The sequence below is a fragment of the Carassius auratus genome, unplaced genomic scaffold, assembly GCF_003368295.1.
Source record: "Carassius auratus strain Wakin unplaced genomic scaffold, ASM336829v1 scaf_tig00035522, whole genome shotgun sequence".
Classification (NCBI taxonomy): Eukaryota; Metazoa; Chordata; class Actinopteri; order Cypriniformes; family Cyprinidae; genus Carassius; species Carassius auratus.
Window position 1 is genome coordinate 42,755 of NW_020526235.1, and position 14,225 is coordinate 56,979.

At 36.9% G+C, this 14,225-nt stretch overlaps 1 protein-coding gene across 1 annotated transcript in view; it reads right to left on the reverse strand.

Annotated features, from left to right (window-relative positions):
* Positions 1–200: 200 nt before the first annotated feature.
* Positions 201–14,225, reverse strand: part of mal2 (mal, T cell differentiation protein 2) — a 54,984-nt gene continuing 40,959 nt past the window's right edge. The window contains exons 3-4 of the mRNA XM_026253901.1: positions 3,636–3,806; positions 201–418 (exon numbers count right to left, since the gene is read on the reverse strand). Of these exons, the coding sequence (XP_026109686.1) occupies positions 347–418; positions 3,636–3,806 (243 nt within the window). The 3' untranslated portion in view covers positions 201–346. The remainder of the gene's footprint in view (positions 419–3,635; positions 3,807–14,225) is intronic.

Genomic DNA, 14,225 nt, shown 5'->3' on the forward strand with positions numbered 1-14,225 from the left:
CATGCTGTTAACTGTGGGACCTTATATAGACAGGAGTTTTAGCCTTTCCAAATCATTAATAATCAACTGAATTTACCACAGGTGCACTCCAGTAGAAACATCTTAAGGATGATAAGTAGAAACAGGATGCGGTATTGTAACAAAATGTGGAAAGAGTGAAGTGTTTATATACATTAATATAATAAAAACAAGACAACAAATCATAAAATTAATCTTTATTTGGATGTGACTAAAGTCCCCAGAGACATTGTGGTAAACCATAATCACCTTATTTAATGTCCATAAAAGCACAGTTTACATTTGATATTGTGTTATGAATTGGTTACATATGCTTCATTTTTGTGTGTTATTTTCTCCATCTCCTGAAGCCCATGAACATGCTACAGCCATAACACAAAGTCACTATAAATGAAAATATCTGTGGAGAAAGAAAAGAATACTATTATAATAACACTTTTTTTTTAATTAATAACACTATTATTTTCATACTGCAAGTCTAACATAATTGTATTTATTTATTTATTTATTTATAATTGCTTTAAGCATGGCAAAAAAATAAAAATAAATAATAATAATAATATATATATATATAAACTTCTGCTTTAGAAGATTGATGGTAATGGTAGGATATAGTAAGGACATGACTGAACCCTTCCAAATCAGTCATTCAATCAATCATTAGAAAATATACAGAACAATACTATTGTAAAATATTATTTCAATTTCTAATATTTATTTGGCAATTGATGTTGAAAACACATCAAATCGACATCAAAATGTATATAAAAAAGGTTAAATATGCAAATCCAACTGATGTCAAAAACTTATAATGACGTAGATTTGATGTAAATTGAATATCAAACATATTGGCCCACATATAAATTAAACCAATTTCAGTCTTATTTTCACCCAGTTATCACTGGAAAAAAATGCTGTCCAAACTGAATTTAAAATTATGTTACAGCATCGTGATCACTGACAAATATTTGACATCGAATTTATATCAAGGTACCCGCTGGGAAACACCTCATGTAGAGGATAGGCTACAGTTATTTTACAATGGCCACGTCACTTTTCAAACATAATATGAGTAGGTCTAGATTTCTTTCTATGGAAGCATTATTTTACATACCATATATCAATAGAAAAATGATATTGTCTCTTCATTTTAACTGGAACGCAATATATGCAATTATGTCTGACAAAAGACAACTTTACAAATGTTCTCTGAAATCACAATATATAAACAAATATGAAGATATTTTAGAAATCACAGATTTCTTTAGAAGCTTTGTTTTAGCCTTTATTAAACTTTATAAAACTATAATAAATGTTATGCTTAGTTAATCTATTATACCATTTACACAGACTATAAACTATGTGATATGCCTCGCTCTTTTGGACAACATTAGTATGATTCATTCATCTCTCAATAGAAATCTCATTAGATTTCTTATACTGTGAACATTAGTACGTTTTAGTCCATCTGCAATTTAGAAAAAATGTGTGGGTATGTGTGTGTGTGCACCTTGGGATATTTGGGACCATCCTGCAAAATTTGGTGTACAACTTATGGTTCTAGTTGGCCAGACACTAGCCAGGGAAGACACTTTTAGTTCATAATAATAATAATAATAATAATAATAATAATAATAATAATAATAATAATAATCATCATCATCATCATCATCATCATCATCATCATCATCATAATAACAGCTGCAAGCTTAAAATTATGGGTCATCACTTTATCAAATCGATGTGGCATGTTCTTTATTAGGTAAAATGTCGTTTTAGCATTATGCCTTAAGTATGTTTGCTGTGCTTTACAATACGTTTTGTATATAGACAAAAAATACATAACTTTTTGTCAACATGGTCTGAAGATTATCTTATTCAAGTCAGATAAATGGTATAGGAGAATTTACAAAAATAGTTTTTAAACATAAATCAGAAAGGCGGACATTAAATTCAATATTGATATCTATTTTCTCTGCATGACCCAATGCATATTTTAAGATCATTTTCAAAAAAAAGTTATTCACATTTTATCGAAATGTATTATTAATGGTTAATGTCTTAATATGAACGGATTATAATTTTTGACCAATATGTGGTGCTGTTACCAAACTGGTTTGGAATGGTTAGTGGGCGGTGACAATGGCACATACAAGATTTGGTGTCAGTATGTCAAAGCTGGGCAGAGATACAGTCTCTGATGCAGTTTTGAATCCAACAATTTAATTGATGCGTTATTGCAATGTGGTTTGGTCTATCAAAAAGCTTTTGATATCTTTTTGTTAGTATGTTCTGAAGATGCATTTGGTGAAATTCAGACAACCGGTCTAGGAGGAGATAGAAAAAGTAATTTTTCAACATATCCAAATCAAAATGGCAGGCACTTAAATTCAGCTTAAAACGAATGGTTTATCACTATTGTTTATCACAGGCTCTTATATTCTGTCTGGAATATATTTATATTTATAGAGGGATACTCCACTCCAAAATTACAATTCACTGATAATTTACTCACCCTCATGCCATCCCAGATGTATGATTTCTTCAGATGAACACAAACAATCAGTCCATAAAAAAAAAAAAGTGAATACAATGGTAAAGTTTAAAATAATAATAATAATAATAATAATAATAATAATAATTGTAGGTTTCATACATATATGCCTATTGTTCCACTTAAGAAGACATAAGCAGGGGTTATTTGGATTACTGTTGTCTTCTCTTTGTATACTTTTGAAGCATCATCTTTGGAGATACCTTACACTTGCATTACATCCAGAAAGGTGGATTATTTATGTTTCTAAAACTGTTAGATTGTGTTCAACTGAAGAAAGAAAGTATAAATATGGGATGACATTAAGGTGTAAATTATTATTTACACATTTTTTTTATATATATTCCACTGTGCTGCATTTTAATTTTTGTTGTTGCATTAAATAGATGTGTTTGCCATTATTATTATGCCATTGCTTTGTTTTCTCCCTTTAATCAAACTTTTGTATTTAAAAAAAAAACAAAACATGCAATCTATGTTTAAGCAAATTTACTTTGCATTGAGAATATGGTTCAAAATTATGGAACAAGAATCTACTTTAAGGTTGTTGTTGTTTTTTTTTAGGGTTACCTCTACTTTTTTAATTCTTGAGTATAATTTAGTCATACTTTTTTACTCTTACTCAAGTATGTTTTTGGCCAGGTACTTTTTTTTTACTTTTGCACTGGACTTCTAATATATTATACAAGTCATATGGACCACTTTAATGATACATTGATGGTGTTTTGGGGTTTTATTTCTTTTCACATGTTGGGAGCTTTACAAAGTCATCTTCATAATACAATATTCTGAAATAATTGCATACTCTTAGAGTGGAAACTATAGACTATGATTGTGTTCTGGATGTTCTACTGCATATTTTAATTTATTTGTACAATTTATTTAAAAAAATTTTTTTGTTTGTTTTATTAATTAGTTTATTTATTTTTATTGTCTGTTCAGTGTGTTCTCTGTATATAACAAAATCTTCAGTGGTTGAATGTGAAAATTCACAAAATCAATCAATGAAAAAATGAAAATCAATGAAAATGAAGAGAAAAGAAAGGTAGTGTTAACAACTCACCGCAGCAGCAACATTAATGGTATATTCTCTGTAGTCCAGAAATGTTATTATATTGCCATGGGGCCTGCGTATGCAGGTGCTGTTTGCATATGCACCCGCAGATGAAACTGTAGCTTCCAGCAAAAATGCACCAAAATAAAACAGCAAAGCGATGAAATGGTAGAACATGTCCTGTAAACAATTGGAGACAATTTTAGTTTATGATGTGTACATATCAACTGATCAAAGGCTAGATTTCAGATAACCCAGTCAGATTATATTTCTAAATATATAAAAAAAATCATGCATTCATTCATTCATGCATTCCTTAAAAAGGATTGTGCCAGCATCTCCAAGACACTTGAAGAAACCTATACTGAAACTTTATACCTGAACAACTATGTACAAGTGAACCTAGGACAAAACCTGTTTTAAATGCAAAATGGTCACATCAAATATTTATTTTTCAATTTATTTATGCTATTCCTGAGAGTCTTGATGATTGTGAGATCAGCTCATAATAATAATAAAAACGTGCCTCACATGGCTCCGGGGAATGAATAAAGGCCTCCTGTAGCGAATACATGTGTTGTTGTAAGAAAAATATGGATTCGCCACAGGAGGCCCCCTGGAATCGTGTGAGGCATGTTTTATCACAGATGTGCACTACAATGATTGATAAACACAGAGGTAAAACACAGGCAAATTTTTATTTCTAGGTGAACAAACCCTTTAAAAGATTAAGATCATCAAAATCAATTGTTATATTACACAAAGATAATGCAAATAAATACAAAATGCAGTTTTTAAATGATGATTTAATTTATTAAGGGAAAAAAAGCTGCAAGCTATCTGATCCTAAGAGAAAAATTAAGTGTCCCATCCTGTTAAATCATGAAAGAAATGAAAGCATAAACGCAAGTTCTACTAGGAAGACTTAATGCCACGTCACATTCCAATTAAGGTCTAGCCAATCAGCTCTCAATACGAGGGATATAAAAGTGCACTACTCACATCCTATTGTGTTGAATGATATACAGGCTTCAGAGTTTTCTCAGCAGAGGATGTGAAACATTGGGGAGTTCCGAGTGCTCTCCAGGTTTGCTAGGTTTTCTCAAAACTGCCAATTACTGCTAAAAACTTTTTGAAACGCGTTTCAAAAAGGGGGTTCCCCGATATAATTCACATTCCAAAGGCTAAATATGACATTAGTGGGGTCACCTCAACCCGAAGACAGGAAAAGCAACCCGTAGCAACAGTGGAGCTGTCGCTTCCGCGCTGCTTAGGTCTCAATCAACAAGATATTTCAACTGTACGCTCACGTGAACCTGCAAGAATATAGTCTCTCCAGACATGCAGACAGAAACAAGGCTAGCATCTAGCCCCCATCTCTTCATCAGTCTACAGAATTATAAGTATCAGTTTTGTTTCTTTTCACTTGTGGTGCTTGGGCATTAATTTTATTCTCTGCGAGGTTATATACTCACACGTTCAAGATAAAGCACTGGGCGTTTTGTGCTTATCTAGCAAACTCGCACTACATCATTAAGATGTTGATCAAATTAATGCATACGATTTTTGGAACAACTCGTTTGTAACGAGGCATTTTAAGGCTTGTTAATAAAGGCTACAATCTTTTATACTGAAAGATTGTTGCTCGCATTATTCATTTCTGTAAAAATATGCTATGTTTAGCACACTAAAAGTATTTGTTTTCTTAATTATATGCTTTCATCTTTGTTTATTCAGCCATCGTTTCATTCGCGTCTATCTACATCAATTCCTGAATGCTTTGTACGGGAATGGGGTAAGTATTATGACTTACATCTCTCCTCTGACATAGACCATTCTGCTAAGAGGTCTTCACTGTCTATTTCTACACAAGCATCCTCTGAATAAGAGCATTAACATAAACTGACACGTTTTGTTGCTATGCTCAAACACTAAAGTTTTCCCAATACACATTATACACATGACTAATCATTTCATCATACTTTCATATAATCTGCCAAGGCCTTTCTATAGTCTGTTTTTATGTACTTCCTATCATAGGTGACATCATTTCAGGATTTCCTGGATTTTTCAAAGTTTAATTGGCTTGTAAGGCATCATTGTTAAATGTAAATCATTTTTATCCTTCTGCAATGGTAATGTATCAAGATTTATTTTTCTATCTTTGTCCTAGTCCATACACTACTAATAATTGCGATTTGGTTTCTTTTGAAAAGTTCACTTGTTGGGTTCATATGGTTAAATGGAGTCTATAAAGTTTTGCGGGAGTTAGCCAGATGTAATGCCACGCCAGCAGAGGGAGCTCTCATCTGAGTATTGACTGTTCACCGCTCCCTCTGCTTCTACAGTCATTTCCTGTTTGGGACTATTTAACATGAGTCAGCATTAGGGCTGGGACAATGCGTCGAGGTCATCGATGAAGTCGACGCAAAAAATACGTTGACACAAAATATGTGCATCGATTCGTCGACCTGTTTTTATTTCTCTAAAAAACGTTTGCAAAACGTTTACCTTATGTGTGCTGAATATGCGCGATAACCGGATCAAATTCTGTCCAACGTTATATAACCAATCCAGGGGTTTTTCTGCATTGATCTTTTTTTTTTTTTGGCGGCTTATTTGATCGGTGAGTGATGTAGAATAGAATGACTGCTGCGCCTGACAGGGCGCTTACGAGAGAGAGCCCTGGCTGCGCGCGCGCACAAACAAACTTCAAACAACACAAGCGCTTTTTGCTCTCTCTCTCCCTTGTGCATATTAATCAACTTTTTTTTCTCCATGACAGGCTGCTGGCTCCCACTGTTAATTTTTTTTTTTTTTTTTTTTTTTTGGAAAAGCTCTTTTTGTATTAGCTTAAAGCCCTCAAGTTTACATTGGTTACTGTATTCTTTCAATTGCTCTAAACAAGTATTTTGGGTGACCTTTTTTATTGAATGCTAGACATCAAGTTGTTGTTATTTTCATCTGACAGAAGAACTTTTTTTCAGTAAGCTAGGCCCTATGTGTTCAGTAAGCTTGTTTCAATAAGCTATGTGTTTTCAAGGCTTCAAGGTTTTACTGAATGCTATCTCTATACAAGTGCAAAGTAATGCATTCTTAGTCAGTCTTTTATTTTGTAATTTTAAGAGCAATAAACATATTGCAATGTTAAGGAATTCATTTTTTTTTCATTCAGATATGTAAATCAACACGTATAAATTGCTAGTAGTCAATTAATGGGGAGATAATCGAAATCGAAACGGTCTGAAAAAATTAATCGTTAGATTAATTGATACATCTAAAAAAAAAATCGCTAGATTAATCGTTTAAAAAATAATCGTTTATCCCAGCCCTAGTCAGCATGTTACTTCACTGCGAAGTATTGCCAGTTTACCTGCCTTACCGAGTGCTTTCCTAGATTATTCTGACTGCTTGTTTGTTTATAATTCCTCCGGTTTCCTCGTTCACGTCTCTTGGATTGCCCCATTGGATTTACTGCATGATTTGACTGATGTTTGTGTTTGACCTGTTTGCCTGCCTACTCGTCTCTGCCTACTGGATTACCCCTGTGCATGTTGAAAAAACGGACTGCCATTATGGTACTGACACTTTGCCTGGTTTCACGACTCTGATTGTAAGATCTTCCTTTAATAAACTCTTGTAAATGGATTATCATACTGCCTGAGCCTCGTCATTACAGAATACTTAGCCTCAACTGAATCCAGCAGAAGTTACTAACATGTAAGCAGCGTTCGCTTATCAAAGTGAAGTATTAAAGGGGTACCAAGATCAGTTGGTTAAACTTCAAGCAGTCAATGAGCACTTATTGGGCTACATCCAGTCACTTCCATCAACCATGCCTAGTGACCGGTGAGTTTTGCACTACTCGATAAATTTGATGGTTCTGCTAATCGATGTAGTGGCTTTGTTTGTCAAGTGCAGATTTATTTCAACAACCAGGAAGACAAATTTAACTCTGACGAAAAGAAATGTGCCGTCATGATGTCCTTGTTGTCTGGAAAGGCGATTGACTGGGCTGCAGCTGTTTTTTTTTTTTTTTTGTTTTTTTTTTTTTTTTTGGGATACAGTTTGGGATACTGACATGCGATTCAGACGATCCTTTGAATATTTCCTGCAACAACTTCAAGAAGTATTTGAATATCCCGCAGGGGGCAAGGATATATCAACTCAACTACTGCAAATGTCACAAGGAAACAGAACAGCTGGGTGGGTGGAATGATGTTTCTCTAAAAGCCGTGTTCCAGAGAAGCCTCAACAATGAACTTCAGGCAGAACTGGTATGTAAAGGAGAACATTCCTTTCGTCGACTTCACTAATCAATCTTTCAAACTTCCCCTTACCTTGAAAACTGAAGAACTGTCCATCTCATTAACAGCAATTATCGACTCCGGAGCTGTTTTAAATCTTTGACCAAGATTCCATATCCCTCTACGTGGTTAACTCCCCTAAGCATGAAGTCATCCTAGGATTCCCATGGCTGTCCGTTCACAACTCTGTCCTGTCCTGGCATCAGGGTAATTTAACCAAGTGGTCAGACTTTTGTGAAAGTCACTGTTTCTCGTAAGTTCCCCAGCCTTGCTATATCACTAGTATTGAAAGTCCCACGAGTACCAAGACTGTCAACATTCCCCCCTGTTATGATGACCTAGCAGAGGTCTTTAGCAAAACTAAGGCGACACAACTACCACCTCATCTTCCCTGGGACTGTAGTATTGATTTACTCCACAATGCCATGCCTCCCAAGAGTCGTGTTTACCCATTGTCTCGAACCGAATCCCAAGCCATGGAAGATTATGTTGAGGAAGGCCTGAGTTCCGGACTCATTCGGTCTTCCACTTCTCTAGGTGCAGTAGGGTTCTTCTTTGTGGAAAAAAAAGGATGGAGGACTCAGACCCTGTATTGATTATCAAGGATTATCACAATAAAATTCTGCTACCCTTTGCAATTGGTTCCTTCAGCTCTGGAACAGCTCCATGAAACAAGGATATACACCAAACTAGACCTACAAAGTGCATACAACCTCATTCGAATCAAAGAGGGCAATGAGTGGGAGACTGCCTTCCTCACCACTAGAGGGCACTATGAGTATCAGGTCATGCCGTATGGATTTGCCAACGCACCAACTGTTTTCCAGTCCTTCATAAATGAAATTGTCTGTGACTTACTGAACCAGTTTGTAACTGCCTACATTGATGACATTCTCTTCCAAGTCGGAAGCAGAACACGTTAACCATGTCAAGACCGTCCTCACTCGGCTCCTGCAGAATCACCTGTACGTCAAGGCAGAGAAATGTGAGTTTCACGTCAAGCAGATATCGTTCCTGGGTTATTACATTAGTCACCAGTTCGTAGCAGTGAATGAAGATATATCATATTGATCACAAGTGCAGTATGGAGTACCTCAAAGCTCAGTACTAGGGGCGCTACTCTTCACACTTTATATGTTACCCTTGGGAGATATCATCAGGAAACATGGTGTTAGATTTCACTGTTATGCGGATGATTACTCAGCTCTATATTTATTTGCGGCCCGGTGAAACACACCAATTTGAAAAACTAATGGAATGCATAGTCGATATAAAAATCTGGATGACGAGTAATTTCCTACTTCTAAATTCTGAAAAAACAGAGGTGTTAATTATAGGACTCTGCATGTCATAACCTAGAACACTGTCTAAGACTTGATGGCTGCTCTGTCAATTTTTAGTCATCAGTTAGGAACCTAGGTGTGCTATTTGATCACAATCTTTCCTTAGAAAGCCATGTTTCTAGCATTTGTAAAACTGAATTTTTCCATATCAAAAATATATCTAAATTACGGACTATGCTCTCAATGTCAAATGCAGGAATGTTAATCCATCCATTTATGACCTCAAAGTTAGATTAATGCTTTGTTGGGTGGTTGTTCTGCACGCTTAGTAAACAAACTACAGCTAGTCCAAAATGCAGCAGCAAGAGTTCTTACTAGAACCAGGAAGTATGAACATATTAGCCCGGTCTTGTCAACACTGCACTGGCTCCCTATCAAACATTGTATAGATTTTAAAATATTGCTTATTACTTATAAAGCCCTGAATGGTTTAGCACCTCAGTATTTGAATTAGCTCCTTTTACATTGTAATCCTCTACGTCCGCTACGTTCTCAAAACTCAGGCAATTTGATAATACCTAGAATATCAAAATCAACTGCGGGCTGCAGATCCATTTCCTATTTGGCGACTAAACTCTGGAATAACCTACCTAACATTGTTTGGGAGGCAGACACATTCTGGCATTTTAAATCTAGATTAAAGACACATCTCTTTAACCTGGTTTACACATAACATACTAATATGCTTTTAATATCCAAATCCGTTAAAGGATTTTTAGGCTGCATTAATTAGGTAAACCACGGAAAGAAAGGCTAAGTTAAGCCACAGGTAGTAACGATTGGTTGAAAAGAGGTAATACAGTATTTCACCACCACCTGTCCAAGCCCTGGTTGCTCAGGGTCCAGAGTTTACCACTCAGTTTCAGCGGTTCAAGTTGGTAATACAGTATTTCACCACCACCTGTCCAAGCCCTGGTCGCTCAGGGTCCAGAGTTTACCACTCAGTTTCAGCGGTTCTTTTTTTAGACATTAATGTTGCAAGAAGACTTAAAATACCTATGGTGGAGCTCTCTCAGCCAATCTCTGTGGTGGCACTTAATGGTCAGCCGTTACCCTCCATCAAGCATTCCACGATCTCATTAAAACTGATCATCTCTGGACAACACTCGGAGAACATTGACTTTCTCATTACTGACACTCCTGCTGCCCCAGTGGTTTTGGGGCATCCCTGGCTAGTGCTACATAATCCCCCTTTAAACTGGGGAAGGAATACTGTCTAGTCCTGGAGTGAATATTGTCATGCTTCATTTCTGTTGTCTGCATGTTCTCCTGTGTCTTGTTCTGTGTTTCAGGATGATCACACTGATCTGTCTAATGTGCCACGTGAGTACCTCAACCAGATGAGAGTGTTCAGTAAGACTCGGACTGATTCTCTATCTCTGTATCGTCCCTATGACTGTGCAATAGAATTATTGTCAGGTATGTCTCCGGCTAAATGCAAATTATATTTGCTTTCCAATTGGCCTTTGTAACGCCCCTTCGTTAATCCAAGCACTCATCAACGATGTGTTGAGAGATATAGTAGATCAGTTCATTTATTTATACCTGGCTGACATACTGATTTTTTCTCATTCTCTCCAGGAACATGTTCAACACATCAGGCGAGTGCTTCAGAGGCTGTTAGAGAATGGGCTTTTTGTCAAGGTGAAGAAAAATGCATTTTCCATGCACAGTTTGTTCCTTTTTTGGGATACATTGTCTCGGCCAAAGGGGTGCGCTTGGATTCTGAGAAGATCCAGGCTGTGGTGAATAAAGTTCGATTTGGTGAACTGGTTCAAAAAGATCTGGTTACATCGAATGATTCGTTCATGAACCAGATATCACAAACTGCTTTGATTTGAACTCTCTCACAACAGAGACGGAAGAGAAGACAGTGCTGAATAATAATAATTCAGTAGGCCTAGCCTATATGTCTTTTGTTGTTGACTCAATGTATACAGACCAGAAAATATGTACGTGCATTATGAAATTCATTAAGTGATTTTAAAAGGATCAACTCCGTACAGGCAAGTAGACGAGTACAGTGATATAAACAAGTTGTAGACAGTTTATTCTATATGGAAAAATGCTTAACGTGAAACTTTGCATGTTGCATTTATTCTGGGCTCACGTGCTTGCCTGTACCTATTAGTTATGTATTTTAATAATGTAGAGAAGCATATTGAATTTGGCCTTTATCATCTTAGTCCGTTATGCCACATTTTGCTGTATGTGAGGAAAATACTATATACATATTCATTATATTAATGAACTGTATATTTAATTTGATAATTTAATAGCATCTTAATATATTAAGCCATGTTAAGTGTTTTTTTCTACATTTAGCGAGATACTTTGCGGCAACGTTCATATTCTGCTGTTCTGGCCACGGATTTGCCGGTCTTGTCTTTTTCTTGCAGACCCTGTACATTATAGTACTAAATTAGTTTTAATAATTTAATCACCACCACAGCGTCTTGTCTCCATTGGCAACATTCACAATTTGTGTCGATTGCAAGTGATGTCACAGGTAGCAGAGAGTGCAAGTAGCAATTGCAAGTGACATTAGTTTCCTTCATTAGTAATTTAGTTTCTTTTTTCTTGTCTTGTTATAAAATGTTGGAAATTCAAACAAAAAGTAATAAAAAAATTCAACAAAATAAAAAATAAAGACTGCAAGTGATGTCACTAGCGGAAGTGCAAGTGTCTGGGAGTGCAAGTCTGAGAATGTAAGTCTGAGAGTGCAAGTGCAAGCCCGCAGCCAGACCCTCTTGGACCATTCTGGGGTCAACCCCACCCTGATGTTACAACTGCAACACACCACTGTCACTCATCCACATTGTCATCATTGACAAAGTGGGTCATATCTGGACAGTCTGGGAAAGGGCAAGAGCAAAACTCTGTGCAGGTCAAGCCCACTGAAAGACACTGACATTTGGTGGCATCGGTTCAGTTTCCGTCTTTACAGTAGAGGTGGGTGAGGTCTCTAGCTCCTTTAGGTGCTGGTGCCTTCTGGAACATCCCAGATTTAATGCACCCATCTTCTCTGAGCCTCCATCCCCTACCAACTGGGTTCCAGAGAAGAGGCTTGGCCAGGTGGCTGTGACGCCACACTGCTGTTTGGTACATGGCTCTCAGCACATGTTGCTGGAAAGCCATCTTCTGTTGAGGGTAGATTTGCTGCTGACAAATCTGTGGTAGATGCTAGTGTGTACCTCAGCTCATCCAGGTTGTTGCAAGGATGCCCATCTTGGTGCCTCTTCTTTGTCTTTCAAGATCTTTGATTGAGTGTTGGTGGTCCTATCTATCAAACACTATAACGACACAGCTGTTACCTTCCTTTCCCATTAAAGTTGCGATCTTTTTCAAGACACACTCACCCAGGTTATTGAATGTTTGAAAAGCTGAATCATTGAGACTTTGAAGAAGATCCATGGCATCAATGATATATGCTGATGGTTCTTTAACATTTGGCAGCTGCTGTGTCTCTTCAACAACAGCATCGAGTTTCTTGGCCAGGTCAGCTTTTGTTGTCTTCTTCATGCTTCCATCATCAAAAAACAAAGAGGGTGGGATAGCTGCGAGTTCGTGAGACATCACAGTCTCCATGGACACCTCTCTTTGTTTGGAAACAGCCAGTAATCTTCGAAAGAGCATGTCTGAATCCATGTGTACCTTTCTAGATATGCTGACTCCAACTGATGTTTTCATGTCCTTGAAGGTTGCACACTGGTTTATTTTCTCTGGCTCCCAGAAGCTCTTTGTTCTTTTTTTATTTTGCCAGACGTTGTTCCATAAAGATGGCATTGTGCTTCGCACCATCTTGGAGGAAGCTTGAGAGCCCTTTTGCAACTTTCTCATATGCAACCTGACCACTTGCAACTTGCAAGCATCGATTTGCTATTGATGGGGAAGTCGTGGCCTAATGGTTAGAGGGTTGGACTCCCAATCGAAGGGTTGTGAGTTCTAGTCTCGGGCCGGACGGAATTGTGGGTGGGGGGAGTGCATGAACAGCTCTCTCTCCACCTTCAATACCACGACTTAGGTGCCCTTGAGCAAGGCATCGAACCTGCTCCCCGGGCGCCGCAGCATAAATGGCTGCCCACTGCTCCGGGGGTGTGCTCACAGTGTGTGTGTGTTCACTGCTCTGTGTGTGTACATTTCGGATGGGTAAAATGCAGAGCACAAATTCTGAGTATGGGTCACCATACTTGGCTGAATGTCACTTCACTTTCACTTTCACTTTGTGAAAAAATATGAAATTGACAAAATTTGGACATGCGAGGTTTCCGCCCGACACGACGATATTTTAATAAAGGTGTTCCATTCCAATGTTAACCTTCAGTTGGATCTGTGTTTCATATGAATTGTATAGTATGGTGTGCCTTATGAATTGTATCATTATTAAATGTATCATAAATATATATCAGCACTTACCTAATGTAAGTTACTTTGCAGAAACAATGAATTTGTCAACATTCTTCTCACCACTGATAATGGGCTTTAGACTAAATTATGTCAGTGTTCCATTTTCATTCATTTTGGACACATCATACATTGAGTGACAGAACACTCCTATTTGTCATGCTATATTTACATATTTGGTATTGCTGGATTCAGCAATACCACCCCACCTTTCCAACAAGCCATCATATGTGTTTCTATAATAATCCCAGGCAAAGCAAGCACAAAGTAAATGAAAACATTCTGCATAGATATTAAATATGTGCATGTCCGCTTATTTTAGGTATGTGTTTACATGTCTCTATTTATTCCATGCATAAAGATATTTACATCCAGTCTTTTCTAGTAGTTGAGTCTACTTCCTGACTACAAATATATCAAGTTTCAAAGCTCTCAGAGCTTGTGTGATTGATCTGCATTAGTTTATATGCCTTAACTCCCATACGGACAGGTTATATTTTAGTCCTTTATTGGTTTTGGGGTGTATAAAAATATCTGTTAATTTA